We start from the raw sequence: 17,492 nt of genomic DNA, 5'->3' as shown, positions 1-17,492 counted from the left end.
CTTTAGCAACATCCTATTGGTTTAAAAATTCATCCCTATTTAATGTGGGAGGAGATTGCACCAAGGCATGAATTCTAGGAGGCCAGAATCTTTGGAGGCCATCTTGGAAGCTGGCTGCCCCAGTAGGTCTGTGGCAAGACCTGAGAACGTGGTTTTCTAACAAGTTCCCAGGTGATGCTAATTTTGTTGACCTGGGGACCCTTAGAGAACACTACCTCAAGGAGTGCCCAAGAAAATCCACTGAATGTATGAAGGAAATACTAGCATATTTATACACGGGTATCTGTATTTTACAAAAATATGAATGAGATTTCACATATATATCAATGTATAAATAACTGTGCTGGGTGAGTGCTCAAATTTTAGTTAAGGGGTAAATGATCAAACATTATGGAACATCTAAACTGTGGGATAAGTCCCCAATTACTTATAATCTTGTTCCTGATTATGTCTGTGAGGCTTTTTATTTTTTTCTTTATTAGAGAAATTGTGGGTTTAACGAACAATGGCGCATAAAAGCATTAGAAAAGGATTCCCATATACCACCCCACCACCAACACCTTGCATTGGTATGCAACATTTGTTACAATTGATGATAGCACATTTTTATAATTCTGTTAATTAAAGTCCATGGTTTAATTTAGGTTTCCTATTTGTGTAGTGTAGTCACATGGATTAAAAATTTTTTAATTCTATTGTCATATATACAATCTAACATTTCCCTTTTAATCATATTCAGATATATATTTGAGTGCTATTTGCATTTACAATGTTGTGTTACCATCATTACCATCCATTACCAAAATGTTTCCATCATTCCAAATAGGAACCCTGTACATTTTAAGCCTTAACTTCCCATTCTCTATCCCAATCCCATCCCCTGGTAACCTATATTCTAGATTCTGATTCTTTGAGTTTGCTTTATTGTTTTGAGTCAGATCATACAATATTTGTCCCTTTGTTTCTGCTTTATTTCACTCAAAGTGATATCTTCTAGGTTCATGTTGTCATATGTATCAGGACTTCATTCCTTTTTATGACTGAATAATATTCCATTGTATGTATATACCACACTTTATTTTTTCATTCATCAGTTGATGGACATCTGGGCTGCTTCCATCTTTTGGCAATTGTGAATAATGGTTCTATGAACATTGGTTCGAATCCCTCCTTTCAGTTCTTTTAGGTATATATCTAGAAGTGGGATTACTGAGTCATATAGTAGTTCTATACTTACTTTTCTGAGGAACTGCCAATCTGTCCCCCACAGTGGTGCTACCATTTTACATTGCCACTAGCAATGAATGACTGTTCCTATTTCCCTGCATCCTCTCCAACGTTTGTTATTGTCCATTTTATTAGTAGCAGCCATTCTAGTGGGTGTGAAATGTTATCTCATTATGGTTTTGATTTGCCTTTCCTTGATGGCTAATAATGTTCAGCATATTTTCATGCACTTTCTTGCCATTTGTATATCTTCTTTGGAGAGATGTCTATTCAAGCCTTTACCCATTTTAAAATTGGGTTGTCTTTTTGTTGTTAAGCTGAAGGTTTATATATTCTGGATACTAATCCTTTATATCAGATATATGGTTTCCAAATATTTTCTCCTATTGTGTAGGTTGTTTTACTTTCATGATAAAGTACTTTGAGTAAGAAAAATTTTAATTTTGATAAGGTCCCATTTACCTATTTTTTCTTTGTTGCTTGTGCTTTGGTATGAAATCTAAGAAACCATTTTCTGCACAAGGTCCTGAAGATGCTTCCCAACATTTTCTTCTAAAAGTTTGATAGTTCTAGTTCCTGTATTAAGTTTTTGATCCATTTTGAGTTGATTTTTGCATATTGTATGAGGTGGTGGTCCTGCTCCCTTTTTTTGCAAATGGAGATTCAGTTTTCCCAGCACCCCTTGTTGAAGATACTGTTGTTTCCCAAATGAGTGATTTTTGCCACCTCGTTGAATTCTATTCCAGTGGTCTATATGTCTGACTTTGTGCCAAGACCATGTTGTACTGGTTACTGTGGCTTTATAACAAGTTTCAAGATTGGGAAGTGTGAGTAGTCTGACTTCATTCTTTTTCAAGATGCTTTTAGCTATTTGGGGCCCCTTACCCTTCCATATGAATTTGATGATTGCCTTTTCCATATCTGCAAAGAAGGTTGTTGGAATTTTATATGGGACTACATTGAATCTATAAATTGCTTTGAGTAGTATTGACATCTTTTTGTAAATTTTATTTTCATTCTTAAAGATGCATTTTATTTATTTATTCACACCCCCCTCATTGGCACTTGCTGTCTGCTCTCTGTGTCTGCTGGTCTTCTCTTTTGGAGGCATCGGGAACTGAACCTGGGATCTCCCATGTGGGAGAGAAGTGCTCAATTGCTTGAGCCACTGCAGCTCCCAGGTTTGTTGTGACTCTCATCGACTTTCCTGTTTGTATCTCTTTGTTGTGTTATCTTGTATCAGCTCTCTGCGCTTGCCCATCACACCAACTCACCTTCTCCAGGAGGCCCCAGGAACCAAACCCAGGACCTCCCATGTGGTATTTGGGAGCTCAATCACTTGAGCCGCATCTGCTTCCGAGTATGGACATCTTAGTAATGTTTTGTCTTCTAATCCATGATTATGGACTATCTTTCCATTTATTTATGTCTTTAATTTCTTTAATGTTTTGTAGTTTTCTGTGTACAAGTCCTTTGCATCCTTGGTCAGATTTATTCCTAAACATTTGATTGTTATCATAAATGGAATATTTTTCTTGATTTCTTCTTCTGATTATTAATTGCCTGTGTATAGAAACACTATTGTTATTTTTGGATGTTGATCTTGTACCTTGCCACTTTGCTGAAGTCATTTATTAGATCTGAGAGCTTTGTTGTGGATTTTTCAGGATTTTCTGTATATAGGATCATACCATCTGCAAATAGGGAAAGTTTTACTTCTTCCCTTCCAAATTGGATGCCTTTTATTTCTATTTCCTACCTAATTGTGCTGGCAAGAACTTTCAGTACAATGTAGAATAACAATGGTGGCAGTGGGCATTCTTGTCTTATTTCTGATCTTAGAGGGAAAGGTTTCAGTCTTTCACCATTAAGATGTTAGCTGTGGGTTTTTCATATTTGCCTTTTATCATGTTGAGGTTGTTTTCTTTTATTCCTAGTGATATAAATTTTTTTAAAATCAAGAAGTGGTACTGCTTTTGTCAGTTGTTTTTTCTGCATCAATTGATATGATCATGTGGTTATTTTCCTTCATTCTGTTAATGTGGTATATTACATTAATTGATTTTCTTATGTTGAGCCAACCTTGCATATCAGGGATAAATCCCACTTGCCATTGGCATATAATTCCTTCAGTATGCTATTGGATTTGGTCTCCTAGTATTTTGTTGAGGATTTTTGCATCTACATTCACAAGATATATTAGTCTGTAGTTTTCTTGTATCTTTATTCAGCTTTGGTTTAATGGTAAGAGTTTGAGCAGAATTGAAGTTGTCTTCTTGGAACGTTTGGTAGAATTCCCTGTGAGGCTATCTGGTCCTGAGCTTTTCTTTTCGTTTGTGTGATTTTTTGGTTTGTTTATTATTATTATTATTGTAATGAAAATGAAAATACCTTGGGTTTTTCTTTGTTGGGAGGTTTTTGATGACTGATTCAATCTCTTTACTAGTTATTGGTTTGCTGAGATGTTCTATTTTTTCTTGAGTTAATGTAGGTAGTTTGTGTGTTTCTACGAATTTGTCCATTTCATTTATATTATCTAATTTATTGGCATACAGTTGTTCATATTATCCTTTTAATTTCGGCAGGGGTCAGTAGTGTTGTTCCCCTTTTCATTTCTGATTTTTGTTATACATATCCTTTCTCATTTTTTTCTTTGTCTAGCTAAAGATCAGCTTTATTGATCTTTTCAAAGCGCCAACTTTTGGTTTTATTGTTTCCTTTGTATTTTTGTTTTCTATTTCATTTATTCCCCCTATCTTTATTTCCTTCCTTCTATTCACTTTGGGTTTGGTGTACTCTTCCTTTTCTAGCTCTTCTAATTTTGAGGTTGGGTTTCTAATTTGAAGTGTTTTTTAATGTAAGGATTTAAAGCTATAAATTTCCCTCTCAGCACTGCCTTTGCTGGATCCTGTCAGTTTGAGTATGTTACATTTTCATTTTCATTCACTTCAAGAGATATCCAAATTTTGCTTTTGATTTTCTCTTTAACCCATTGATTGTTTAAGAGTATGTTGTTTAGTTTCCACATACTTGAAATTTCCATTTTTCCCTCTGTTATTGATTTCTAGTTTTAGTCCATTGTGTTCAGAGTGCACACATTGAATGATTTCAATATTTTTGAATTTACTGAGACTTTTGACCCAACATAGAGGCTATCCATGGGAGAATGACCCATGTGTGCTTGAAATATGTATATTCTGTTTTTGTTGGGTGAAGTGTTCTATATATGTCTGTTAGGTCTAGTTGTTTTAATATATCATTCCAAGTTCAGTACTTATAGATCTTCTGACTGTATGTTCTATTCATTATTGAGAGTGGTATGTTAAATCTCCTACTATTAATGTAGAACTGTCAATTTCTTCCTTCAAATCTGTCAGTATTTAGTTCACATATTTTGGGGCTCTGCTGTTTGGTTCATATATATTTATAATTGTTACATCTTCCTGTTGAATTGTCCAAGATCTTTATAAGTATGTAATGACCATTGTAATCCCTTATAACTTTTTTTAAAGATCTATTTATTTATTCATCACCACCACCCCCATTGTTTGTGCTCACTGCCTGCTCTCTGTGTCTGCTCGTTTCCACTAGGAGGCACTGGGAACCAAACCTGGGACCTCCCATGTGGGAGAGAAGTGCTCAATCACTTGAGCCACCTCAGCTCCCTGGTATGTTGTATCTTTCATTGTCTTTCCTCTTTGTGTCTCTTTGTTGCATCAGCTCACCTTGCCTGCCCATCATGCCAGCTCGCCTTCTCCAGGAGTCCTCAGGAACTGAACCTATGACCTCCCTTGTATTTAGATGGGAGCTCAGTCTCTTGAACCACATCTGCTTCGCACCTCATAACTGTTTTTGACTTAAAGTTTACTTCATCTGGTAGTTGTATAGCCACCCTAGCTCACTTTGGTCACTATTTGCGTGGTATATATTTTTTCATCCTTTCACCCTCAACCTACTTGCATCTTTGACTTTTTGGTGAGTGTCTTGCAGATAGCTTACAGTTGAGTCATCCTTTATTCATTCTGCCAATTTCTGCCTTTTGACTGGAGAGTTTTATCCATTTACATTTAAAGTCACTATTGATAATACAGGACTTTTTTCTCCCATATTGCTATTTGGCCTTTGTAAGTCTTCTACCATTTCCCCCCAGTTCCATTAAAGCCTACTTTTATATTTATTATCTTTCTTCTCTTGTACCATATTGAGTGCCTTCTTTCTATCTAGATAAATTTTCATCTGTTTTCCTTGTGCTTACCATAGGGTTAAAATTGAACATCTTAAAGGTACAATAATCATGTTTGGTTTGATACCAACTTAACTTCAATAGCATGCATATATATTTTTCCTATTCCCCTTTGTCATCCCCCCAATTTTTTGTACTTGTTACCACTTATATCTTTGCACATTTTATGTCCAAAACCATAGATTTATCATAACTTTTTATGCATTTGCATTTTAGCACGTTATACTAATGGATGTGCATATTCATATCTTTTGTTAAGTTTGGGAAGTTCTCTGTCATTATTTCATTGAATATCCCTTCTGCCACTTTCTCTCCTTCTTTCCCTTCTGGGACCCCCATAATGTGTATATTGATATGCTGGATGGTGTCCCACACTTAATATTTCTTTTTTCTTTCTATTCCTCAACTGACTCATTTCAGGTGACTTGTCTTCAAGTTCAGTGATTCTTTCTTCTGCCAGAAATCCTGGGCATTTTTTATTTTAGTTATTGAGTTCTTCAACCTGAGTAATTTTGTTTGGTTCCTTTTCAAAATTTCTATCTCTCTGCTTAGACTCTCATATTGTTCATTCATGGTTTTCTTGATATCCTTTAGTTCTTTCTCTGTACTTTCCTTTATTTCCTTGAGTATTTTTATTTTTTTATTTGTTTAAATATTTATTTTATTTATTTCTCTCCCCTTCTCCCCATTGTCTGCTCTCTGTGTCCATTTTGCTGTGTGTTCTTCTGTGTCCACTTGCATTCTTGTCACTTGGCACGAGGAAACTGTGTCGCTTTCTTTGTTGCATCATCTTGCTGTATCAGCACTCCGTGTGCGGCACCACTCCTGGGTGGGCTGTGCTTTTTTCACGTGGGGCAGCTGTCCTTGCAGGGCACACTCCTTGCACGTGGGGCACCTCTATGTGGAGGACACTCCTGTGTGAACGGCACTTCTTGCATGCAGCAGCACTACGCATGGGCAAGCTCACCACACAGGTCAGGAGGCCCTGGGTATTAAACCCTAGACCCTCCATATGGTAGGCAGACACTCTGTCAGTTGAGCCACAACTGCTTCCCATCCTTGAGTATTTTTGAATTTTTTTTAAAGGCTTTGTTCAATATGTCCACATTCTTATTTTCTTTGTTGATGTTTTTTGGATTTTTGTCCTCATCCTTTTGATGGGCCATCATTTCCTGTTTCTTTTTCTTGTACTCTTTTTTCCCATGGTACATTTTAATATTTTAAATGTTAAATTTGAAATTTACTCCCTTGGATGTCTGTTTCTTGCTTTCGTAACCAAATGGTGATCAGACATATGTTTTGAACTTCAGCCCTCTTGTAAGGCAGGCATCTAGCCAAGGCAAAAGCAGCATGCATTGTTTTTCCTGTTGTTCTGGGTCTCTGTTCTGTTTTGGGCTCTTGCTTGTTAGTTGTTTTGGAGTTTACCTGTTTATAGGAGTTTGGTTGTCCGAGAGGGGACATACTTCCCTTTCCTGGATATTTCAAGTTGGCAGGACTTTGTCCCAGACTTTCTGCCTTTGTAGTTTCCTACATTGTTTCATTGTCTCATGCTACTTTTGCCTGGAGCAAATTCTGGTAGGAGGGTCACCCCACAGAGGACTTTCCCAAGTCGGTCTTTACTAACCAAAACAGGGTCAGGGATCCACAGAACGGGTGCAGGCTGCCTCCGCATGCCCTATAGAGGGGATAAGGAAGGATGCTAAGAGCTTCTCCGATGTCCCCAAAGCTGAACATTTCCGGCCTGCCCAGCAAATATAGCCCGTCAGCTAATTGTCTCCTGCAGGCCCTGAGGAGGTGCTCCATGTTTAAATCTCCTCTGTCTGGGGAGGGTTGAAACAATGCCTGCTGCAGTCTTTGGGTTTGGGGGAGGCTGTAATGGGAGTTGAACAGTGGCTGCCACCACCTTTGTCCTGGGCTGGGTTGAAATAATAGCTGCCCTCAAGGCCAGGACCCAGCGATCAATCCAAATTGCTAATCACAGGCCATGATCCATTGATCAGCCGTGCCCAGCCCTCTTCTTGGCGAGGAGGATTTTTATGTCTCTTTCTGTCAACACCGTATAGCCAGGGGCTGGACCCCATGGCGGCCTGCAGTGAGAATGGGGAGTGCGCACTGATAGATGCTGTGAGTGGAGAGGGTGATTTACAGTTCTTTACTGTAATTTTTTAGCCTCATCCTCCCACTCTTCCCTGGATGCTGTACATAGTTCTTTTGGTCTCTGGGATTTCAAAATTCTTGTTTCAGACAGTTTCTGCCTCTTTAATAGTTGTTTTGGTAGAAGGACTGAGCCCTGGAATTCTACTCCCTGCCATCTCTCCTGAAGTTCTGTGAGGCTTTATCTTAATACATCTGAAACCCTATTCTCCTATCATCTTGTGCTATTTTTAGTTCCATTAATTTATCAAGTATTTTTATGCCTCCAAGCCCTTGTTGATGTAGTCAGTCCATATTTATAAGGAACACAAGATTTATGGGTCAAGACTCAAAGCTTTTTTTCTCAATGGAGCTCAGTCTGATAGTTCAAAATAGAACTTTTCTTCTTCCTTTGCAATTATTTGTCCACCTTTCAGATATTTTTAGCATTCTACTGTAATAATTATTGCTGATATTTATGCCTCTGACCAGATTATTTTCTTAATCATCTTTTTATTTTTAGGAATTGGGACAGCTTGTGGCATGATGACAGGACCTAGTGTGAAAATGTGTAAATAAAATTAGTGCCCTGGAAGAATCCTTATACTATGTTATATGTTGTGGGGAGCGATTTCTCATTTTCCACAACATATAATATTTGTAGTAGGCATCCTATGTCGCAGTTTCTCTTCATCTATGAACAGTTAACGTGACAAGTGTTAATTACCAAACATATGTTGTATGTAATCCAGGTTCAGTCAGTTTACATTGAATATGAATGTGCTGTTCCAGGGGTCACTGTCATTCAGGGACATGACCGTGGGCTCCACCCAGGAGGAGTGGCAGCACCTGGACCCTGCTCACAGGACCCTGTACAGGGACATGATGCTGGAGAACTACAGCCACCTCCTTTCAGTGGGTAGAGGTTGTGTTTTATCTAACTCCCAATAACATTTGTTTCCTTTTTTAGTTGCAGATATATACATGGTTTCTTTGTAGAGATAATGATTTATAAGCTTGAAATTCAGGAGTCAGAAACTGATTGATTCCTTTTGGACACTATAAAAACTTTGTGTTCTTCTCTCCAGTGAAATGTTCAAGTGGGCCTATTTTTGTTAAGCTTCTATCTTCTTGGGGCATGCCCTGTCCTCTTTTAAAAATCCTGAACTTCAGGCCACCTGGCCCAAACACTGTCATTTCCCATCCACAGGGTATTGTGTAACCAAAGCAGAAGTGATCTTCAAGTTGGAGCAAGGAGAGGAGCCATGGTTAGAGGAAGAGAGCCAAAGCCAGAGCCTCCCAGGTGAGTTAGCGAGTACACAGGGAGCCACAACCAGGGAGTTCATTCAGACACTGGCATCTCTGAATTTTCAGGAACCTTTCCTTAGAATTACCAGAACTTTGGAGGTGACTGAGAATAATTGGCCTGCCTGCCTCAGATGCATGTATCACATTTGCAGATAATAGCTAAATGCTCTTTTTTTCCCTTCCAAAAATCCAGTCCTTGCTTATCTCATTACAGGTATTTTTTTATTCTTTCTGTATCCATTTTATTTGCCTTTAAAAAATTGTTGTAACATATATACCTCAAAAAATTTCCCATTTTAACCACTTTCATGTGTACGAATCAGTGATGTTAATTATTTTTACAATATTGTTCTTTGAGCACCACCATCTATTACCAGAACTTTTTCATCACCCCAAATAGAAACTCTGTACGCATTAAGCAGTAACTCCCAATTTACCCCAATTCCCCAGCACTGGTAACTTCTAATCTGTCTTCTGTCTCTCTGTATTTACTTATTCTAGGTATTTCATAGATGTGGATGCATACAATACTTGTCCTCTTGTGTCTGTCTTATTTCACTCAGCATGATGTCTTTGAGGTTCATCCATGTTGTCACATGTCTCAGAATTCCACTCCTTTTTTATGGCTGAGTGATATTCCACAGTGTGTATATACTACACACAGTGTATACTCCTTTTGTCTATCCATTTACTTTTTGATGGACACTTGGGTTGCTTCCACCTTTTGGCTATGTACATTGGTGTATCAGTCAGTTGTCCTGTTTTAACTGTTAATGTATTCATTCAACAAGTATTTAATACCTAACGCCTGCCAGCTATATCTGTGTGCTAGGGAGATAGTTGCTGACAATATCATGACTCTGCTGTTGTGAAGCCTGCATTCTAATGGTAGAAGATAATGTAATGTGGTGTGTTGTTTATGAAAGTGCAATTAGGAAAAGGCCTCTTAGAGGTCACTGTGATGATTAACACAAATTTGGGTGAAGTGAGCCAGTGGGTTCTGAATATTCTGGCTAGATGGTATACCCCCTGCCACCAAGCTGAGATCAGAGTGTAGAATAGCAATGAACAAGGCTGTATATTGAAGTGAGTGTGTCTGGGGAGCGTGTAAGAGATGATATCAGTAGTAGTTGGGGCTCGGTTATGCTTGGTCTTACTGGCCATTGTGAATTCAGTAATTTTATCCTAATGAGGTAAAGTCTTTGGAAGGTTTTGAGCAAGCGAGCACATGCTCTGATTGATATAAATCTCTAGCTATTGGGCAGTGGAAATGCTGGCAGAGGGTTGGGGAAAGAGGGTAAGAGTAAAACCAGGGAGATCAGTTAGCCAGAGTCAATGGGAAGGATGATTGTGGATTGTATTAGTTGGGAAATTGTGAAAGTTAGGTGATATGATTGAACTCTTGATATATTGTGAAGTTGTAGCCAAATAGGATTTGCTGTTAGATTGGGTTATGGGTATATGAAAAAGAATAATCAAGGATAATCTGAGAGGTTTTATCCTGAGACACTGGATACATGGTGATACTTTTGACTGAGATGGGGGAAATGGGAAGCAGCAGTTTTGGGAGGAAATAAGCAAACATATAGGTTATCTAATCAAATATTGTCATATAAAATGGTAGTAATATTCTGTTCAGTATAGAAAGGACACAAATAAACATAAAATGTTGAAAAATGGTAGCATATAAGCCAATCAGAATCGTGTTCTAACATCCTCTAATTGTTTAGAAGAAATTTTATTGTTAAATAGGAATGATAAAATTTAATTGGAAAATGATACAAGTTTGTAACATGTACAGCTTTAAAACTTGATTGATTGATTGATTGATTTTTAGAGAGGTCGAACCCAGGACCTTGTACTTGGGAAACTAGTGCTCAAACCATTGAGCTGCACCTGCTTGCTCCCACAACTTTAAACTTTCATTTTATTTTTCTGGGTGACAATGGTCTTTGTATAGGGTTGATCCCTTGGTTCAGCCATATGTGTACAAATGTATAATTTAAAAGCCCTGGAATGTGGGGGGGTAGAGGTCATTTCTGGGCTGCTTCTGCCCAGGTTGCTAAATCTGCCTCTTTCTAGCAGCCAGAAATATGGCTCACTTCTTCTGGAAAGCTGCCAGTTCCTTCACCACAGGAAAGCCCAGGGAATAGGCAGAGTCGATGAGGGAGTGGACAACCGAGGACAAGGGCATGTCTGCAGGGAAGGGCATTGTCCTGAGCTTTGATGTGGGCAACCTCATTCCTGTGCTTCAAGGTCACCAGGCCTGCCACCTTTCTCTTTCTGCCGGGGCCCCTTCTCAATTCCAGAAGGCAGGAAACAGTGGGTTGTCCAGCCTTGATTTCAAATGTCCTGTCAGGCTTTGCAGAAATCTTAGTGGCAGAGGAATGCCTTCTGCGGTGTCGTTTGTCTTCTTGTTGAATTCCTTGCAGACCTGGCTGATGGAGGTGCCTCGCTGACCCGCGCCTGGCCTGATGGCGGTGCCTCGCTGACCCGTGCCTGGCCTGATGGAGGTGCCTCACTGACCCGCGCCTGGCCTGGCCTGGCCTGCCTGGCAGTGGGCGGGATCACAGCTCCGGCCTCGGGCTCCCAAGTGGCCCGACTTAGTTTTGACAGATGTGGGGCTCGGGGACACAGTTCACCCCACAGGAGCAGCAAGAGTGCTTTAAAAGTTTTAAAGAGAAGAAAATGGAAAAGAAAGGAAATCACCACGTATATTGGATCAGACTAAAAAAAGATAATGAAACAATGGAAATGAACAATGGGATGAACACATGGAAACTGTAAATGAAACAGGAAACCAAATCCAGATATTTTAGTAATTACAGTATACTGAAAGGGTCTAAACTCTCTTATTAAAAGATATTGTCAGATTGGACTTTTAAAAATCTAGCTGCATGGTGTTTGAGAGCCATACCACCAGGGCTCCAGTGTGACCAATTTTAGTTTTTGAGTTTTTTTTTTTTTTTGAGCAATTCTGTGTAATGATTGTGGTTTCTTGACTTTTATATTTTTTTATAATTCATAAAAATTTAATTTGAATGAACAAAGGAAATTTACTTATGGTTTTTTAATTGAATAAAACCTATCTTGCAATTACCATATGAGCCACTTGGTCCCATTTATAATCTAAGAAACATTGTAAGATTGTAGTTGATCTTATTTTTCCTAAATTTGAAACAGTTTGCTATTTTATCACCTTAGCAGCTATTTAAACACCACTCATTAATTATGTCCAACAATGTGAAAATAGACTGAAATGCTAAGAAAATAGAAGAATGATGAATTTCCTTAGAAAGATAATGCAGGAGCTGATGTAGCTCAGTAGTTGAGTACTGGCTTCTTCCCACAAGCGAGGTCCTGGGTTCAATCCCCTGCCGATACCTAAAAAAATTATAATATTTACAATAGGGAAGTAAATTATCATTATTAAATCATCCTTCCGCTTTCTTATTGAATTTCCTAAAATATTGTGACGGCTATGATGAAGGTATAAAAGAAGCCTGGAGCAGAGCAGGTGTAGCTCAGTGACTGAGCATCTGCTTTGCATGCATGTGGCCCTGGGTTCACTCCCCAGTACCTCCTCAAAAAAATTATAAAAAAAGAGAAGCCTGGAGACAACATCTTTATAGTTTTTCTTTCTTTTTGAGATTTCATTGAACACAGTTGAGAATTCAGAATTTTTCATTTTCTGCCCTTAATGTCAAAGAGCAGAAAATTGACAAGAGGAAGACTTTTGACAATTATTACACAAATCAGAAGACAAATGCAGAGAGAAGCACCCTACACTCTAATGATGATGACTTAATTGGTTGTATAAGTGATCCTCAGACTGAGTTTTAGATGATATACTAGATGACTCAAGGTATGCATCTGACCCTGTTGTAAGAACAGTCTGAATGTGTACTTACATTGGTCATTAGTGCTTTTTGTGAATTGCAGCTGGAATGCATATGTAGCCCACATAGTAGAATTTTCCTTTGAATGTGTGTATTAGTTATTTTTGAAATTTAATTTGGTGGTTGTATGTAAAATAGATAAGAGGGGATGAGGTCCCCATCTAGATCTCCATCTAATTGTTGCTTTGAGATCTCCCCTTACATTATTATCTACTATTTTCCTTGTGCTTCTACTTACTATTTTTTGACTTGTTGGGCTGATTCTGTTTTCTGTGAGGTTCCCCATTCCAGGACCAAGCAGTTAGTCAAACATTTGTTTTATTGTTGTTTATGTTTATTTCAAATTCTCTATCCATTTTTTTAAGTTACATTGGCAAAAGGTCAGATTATTGTGTTTTATTGCTGGAGGCCCTGTAATTTTCCCCTACTGCAAGTTATTTGTTTTTTTCCACACATACGGGAGCCAAGAAGGATGATGCCTTTGGGATCACTTTCACAACCAAAGGCTGGGTTATAATAAGACATTTGAGTATACATTTCCTTTTCCTGTGTTAACATTTATAAACTATGATAAATTATTCTCATTCTAGATTTCTTCATAGTTGATGACCTGGTGGAGAAGAGCCAGGAAAACCAAGACCAGCATCTGCGGGAAGTCGAGTTCATCAACAGCAAAACATTGTCTCAGGCAAGGAGTAGTACATTAGGAAAAACATTTTATCTGGACACAAACCCTGCTTCATCAAGAATATCTGGTAAATGTGACCCATATGGAATGAGTTTGAATTATATTTCAGAATTAATTATTAGTAATAGAAACTCTTTCGTAAATAAACCAGAGGAGTTTAATACACATGGGAAATTGCACCTCTGTACCAAGCATGAGAATCCTCATTCCAGAGAGGAACCTTTTGCATATGATGGAATTGGAAAAGCCATCGTGGAAACGAGGACCTGTTTCAGCATCACAATATTCAGACTTGGAAGCAGTCTTCTGAATATAATGAATGCAGGAAAGCCTTCCATGAGGAGGCAGCCCTCATACCCATAAAAGAGCATGCTCATGGGAGAAGCCCTGTGAGTATAATAAATATGCGAAAACCTTTTCTAATAATTTGACCCTTCTTGTCCACCACAGACCTTGCATAAGGGAGAGTCGCTGTGAATTTAATGACTGTGGGAGGAGGTCTGTTGGGGAAAAGTCAGCTCTAATTAATCACCGTAGAGTTCTGGTGGGGGAGAAATACGTTGAGTGTAACGTGAGTGAGAAGAGTTTCAGCAGAAAGTCACTCTCCACTCACACTCAGAGAACTTATAAAGGAGAGAGTACATTTGACTCTAATGAAAACTGGGAGATATTCTGCAAGAAGCCAGATTTCACTGAGCATCAACAGACACATATAGGAAAGAAAGCCTATAAAACTAATCAGTATACTGGTGCATTTTGCAAGAAGCCAAACCTTCCTACATATCAGAAAACAGATATAGTAGAAAAATTTTATGAATGTAGTGAATGTGAGATAACCTTTGGCCATAAATATTCTCTTATCTTATCTGAAGGAAACTATGTTAGTTTGGGATTTGGGTTTAATTTGGGAATTAAAACTTTGATCTTAAAGTATTATCTTAGAATACCTGTTTCAGATATGATGCATTTTTGTTGAAGGTATTCTGCTATAGACATACTGTGGAAAGGAATCTTTTATGGTTCCTTTTGAATCATGAAATGTATAAGGTTTCCCATACTTAATATCTATGTATTTTTTTGTTTTAATGGAAATTTTTGATAAGATTATTTTAGATTGTAAACTGCATTTGTAAGAAATCATAGTAATCCCATGTACCCTTTACCTAATTTTTCCAAAGATAACTTCTTGCAAAACTATAGCACAGTATCACAAACAGGATAATGGCATTGATGCAATGCACTGATCATGTTCACATTTTCCTAATTTTACTATTCTCATTTATGTGTGTGTGTATTTAGTCCTGTACAGCTTTATCACATGTAGGTTTGTGTATCCACCACCATAGTCAGGATAAAGAACTATTCCATTACCACAAGGATTGTGTGTGCTGTCCTTTTATAATGATCACCCACCTCCCTCTTGTGCCCCTCATCCATCCCTAACTCCTGGCAGCCAGGAATGTGTGCTTCATTTCTAAATGTTGTCACTTTAAAAATGCTGTATGAATGGGAACATACAGCATGTAACTTTTTAAAAGTGGCTTTTTTCACTCAGCATAATTCCCTGGAGATTCATCCAAGTTTTTATGTATATCAATAATTTGTTCCTTCTTACTGCTGAGTAATATGCCATGGTATGGGTGTACTGCAGTTTATTGGCTATTCACCTGCCGAAGGACATCTGGGCTATTTCCATTTTTTGTCTATGATGAATAAAGCTGGTATAACATGGTTAGAGATTTTTGTGTGAATATAAGTCTTCATTTCTCTGAGATGCATGCCCAAGAGTGCAGTTGCTGCATGGTAGGGTAGTGCATGTGTATTTTTTGAGAAATTACCATACTTTTCCAGAGTGGCTGCACTATTTTACATTTCCACCAGCAATATATTAGTGATCCAGTTTCTCCATATCCTCACCAGCATTTGATATTGTCACTATTTTTAAATTTTAGCCATTCTGATAGGTGTGTAGTAATATATCATTGTGGTTTTAATTTGCAGTTCCCTGATAGCTGATGGTGTTGAACATCTTTTCATGTGATTATTGCCAGCTGTAAATATTCTTCGGTGAAATGTCTCTTCATGCAACCCTCTTTCTAATTGGATTTCCCCCCCTTTTTTAATATCTTTTTTTTAAAGATACATAGATAACACAAAATGTTACATTAAAAAATATGAGGTTCCCATACATCCCACTCCCCACACCCCCACTCCTCCCACATAGATAACTTCTTTCATTAGTGTGGTACATTCATTGCATTTAATGAGTTTTAATGGTTGAATTTTGAGAGTTCTTTATTCTAAATACTAGTATTTTGCCAGATATGTGATTTGCAAATAATTTTCTCCTAGTCTGTAGCCTGTCTTTTCATTCTCTTCACATGATCTTTTGCAGAGTGAAAGATTTTTGGCTCCGCTGAGCTGGTATTTTGTTTTGCTTGTTGTTGTGGTGGTTGCTTTTTAGGAGGCACTGGGAACTGAACCTGGGACCTCCCATGTGGGAACCAGGTGCTCAACCACTTGAGCCATGTCCACTCCCCAGAATGAAAGTTTTTAATTTTGATGAAGTCCAGTTTATTAATTTTTCCTTTTATGGATTGTACTTTGGTGTCAAGTATAGGAATTTTTTGCCTCTTGCTTGATTGTGAAGATTTTCTCCCATTTTTTTCTAAAAGTTTATATCTTTATTTTCTCTTAAAAATTTTTTTAGCAAATCAATTTTGTTGATACGTATTAATAAAGCATACAATTCATTCAAAGTGTACAATCATTGGTATTTGGTATAATCACATAGTTGTGCATTCATCACTTCAGTCGTTATTAGAGCATTTTCATTATTTCAGTAATAATAATTGACAAAAAACAGACAAACAAGAAAATTCTTCAGCTCTCAATTGCTCTTGTTTCCCCTGCTGTACATAGCTGCTATTTCTAGCTATTCTTTCAGTAGTCAGAAATAGTTTTATTGAGATATATTTACATAGCATATGATCTACCCAAAGTGTATAATCAATGGATTTTAGTATAATCACAATATTGTGCATTCATCACCACAAGAAACTTTAGAACAGTTTTATTCCAAAAAGAAAAACTCCATACCCATTGGCATTTCTTCCCCAGCCCTACCTAACTACTAATCTAATTTCATCTTTATAAATTGATTTATATTTACATTTTATATAAATGGAATCATACAATATTTTGCTCAATATATTTAGTTCATAGTAACATAATCATACAATATTTGTCCTTTTGTGTCTGGCTTTTCTCAACCTAATGTCCTCTTGGTTCATCCATGTTGTCATATGCTTTATGACATTTCTTCTTACAGCTGTGTAATTTTCATCATGTGAAATATCAGTTTGTTTATCCGTTCGTTGGTTGATGGACACTTGGGTTGTTTCCAGCTTTTGGCAATCATGAATAACGCTGCTGTGTACTTCGGTGTGCAGATGTCTGTTCGTGTCACTGCTCTTAGTTCTTCCAGGCATATATCCAGTGGTGGTATTGTAGGGCCACATGGCAAATCTATATTCAACTTCTTTAGGAACTTCCAAACAGTTCTCCACAGTGGCTGTACCATTCTGCATTCCCACCAACAGTGAATAAGTGTTCTTATCTTTCCACATCCTCTCCAACTCTTGTAGATCTCTGTCTTTTTAAATAGTGGCCATTCTCACAGGTGTGAAATAACTCGTTTTTATCTCTGACTTGCATTTCTCTGATTGCTAGTGATGTTGAACATTTTTTCATGTTTTTTTTTTTCCAATTGTATTTCTTCTTTGTACATATGTCTGTTAAGTCTTTTGCCCATTTTTAAATTGGGTTGTTGGTCTTTTTATTGTTGAGTTGTAACATCTCTTTATGTCATGGATATTAAATCCTTATCAGATGTGATTTCCAAATATTTTCTCCTATTGAGTTGCCAACCTTTTTACCCTTTTGACATAGTACTGTGAGATGCAAAAGTGTTTAATTCTGAGGATCTCCCATT

General features: G+C 37.6%; 1 protein-coding gene across 10 annotated transcripts in view; it reads left to right on the top strand.

Moving 5' to 3' along the window:
* Positions 1-17,492, top strand: part of LOC101427306 (uncharacterized) — a 146,203-nt gene that overhangs the window by 40,073 nt on the left and 88,638 nt on the right. For 7 of the 10 annotated variants that reach the window (XR_011649099.1, XR_011649098.1, XR_011649097.1 and 4 more), the window contains exons 5-8: positions 4,819-4,895; positions 8,396-8,518; positions 8,814-8,906; positions 13,401-13,565. Coding sequence is in view for 2 of the 10 variants with exons in the window: in XM_071215921.1 (XP_071072022.1) it covers positions 4,819-4,895; positions 8,396-8,518; positions 8,814-8,906; positions 13,401-13,565 (458 nt within the window). In the remaining 8 variants the exon portion in view is untranslated. Of the gene's footprint in view, positions 1-4,818; positions 4,896-8,395; positions 8,519-8,813; positions 8,907-13,400; positions 15,238-17,492 lie in introns of those variants that run through there. The other 3 variants (XR_011649093.1, XR_011649092.1, XM_071215920.1) reach the window with 2 other exon arrangements.

This window comes from Dasypus novemcinctus, chromosome 6 (assembly GCF_030445035.2).
Source record: "Dasypus novemcinctus isolate mDasNov1 chromosome 6, mDasNov1.1.hap2, whole genome shotgun sequence".
Classification (NCBI taxonomy): Eukaryota; Metazoa; Chordata; class Mammalia; order Cingulata; family Dasypodidae; genus Dasypus; species Dasypus novemcinctus.
The sequence above is the reverse complement of the archived record's forward strand: the minus strand, read 5'-3'. Positions and strand labels throughout refer to the sequence as shown.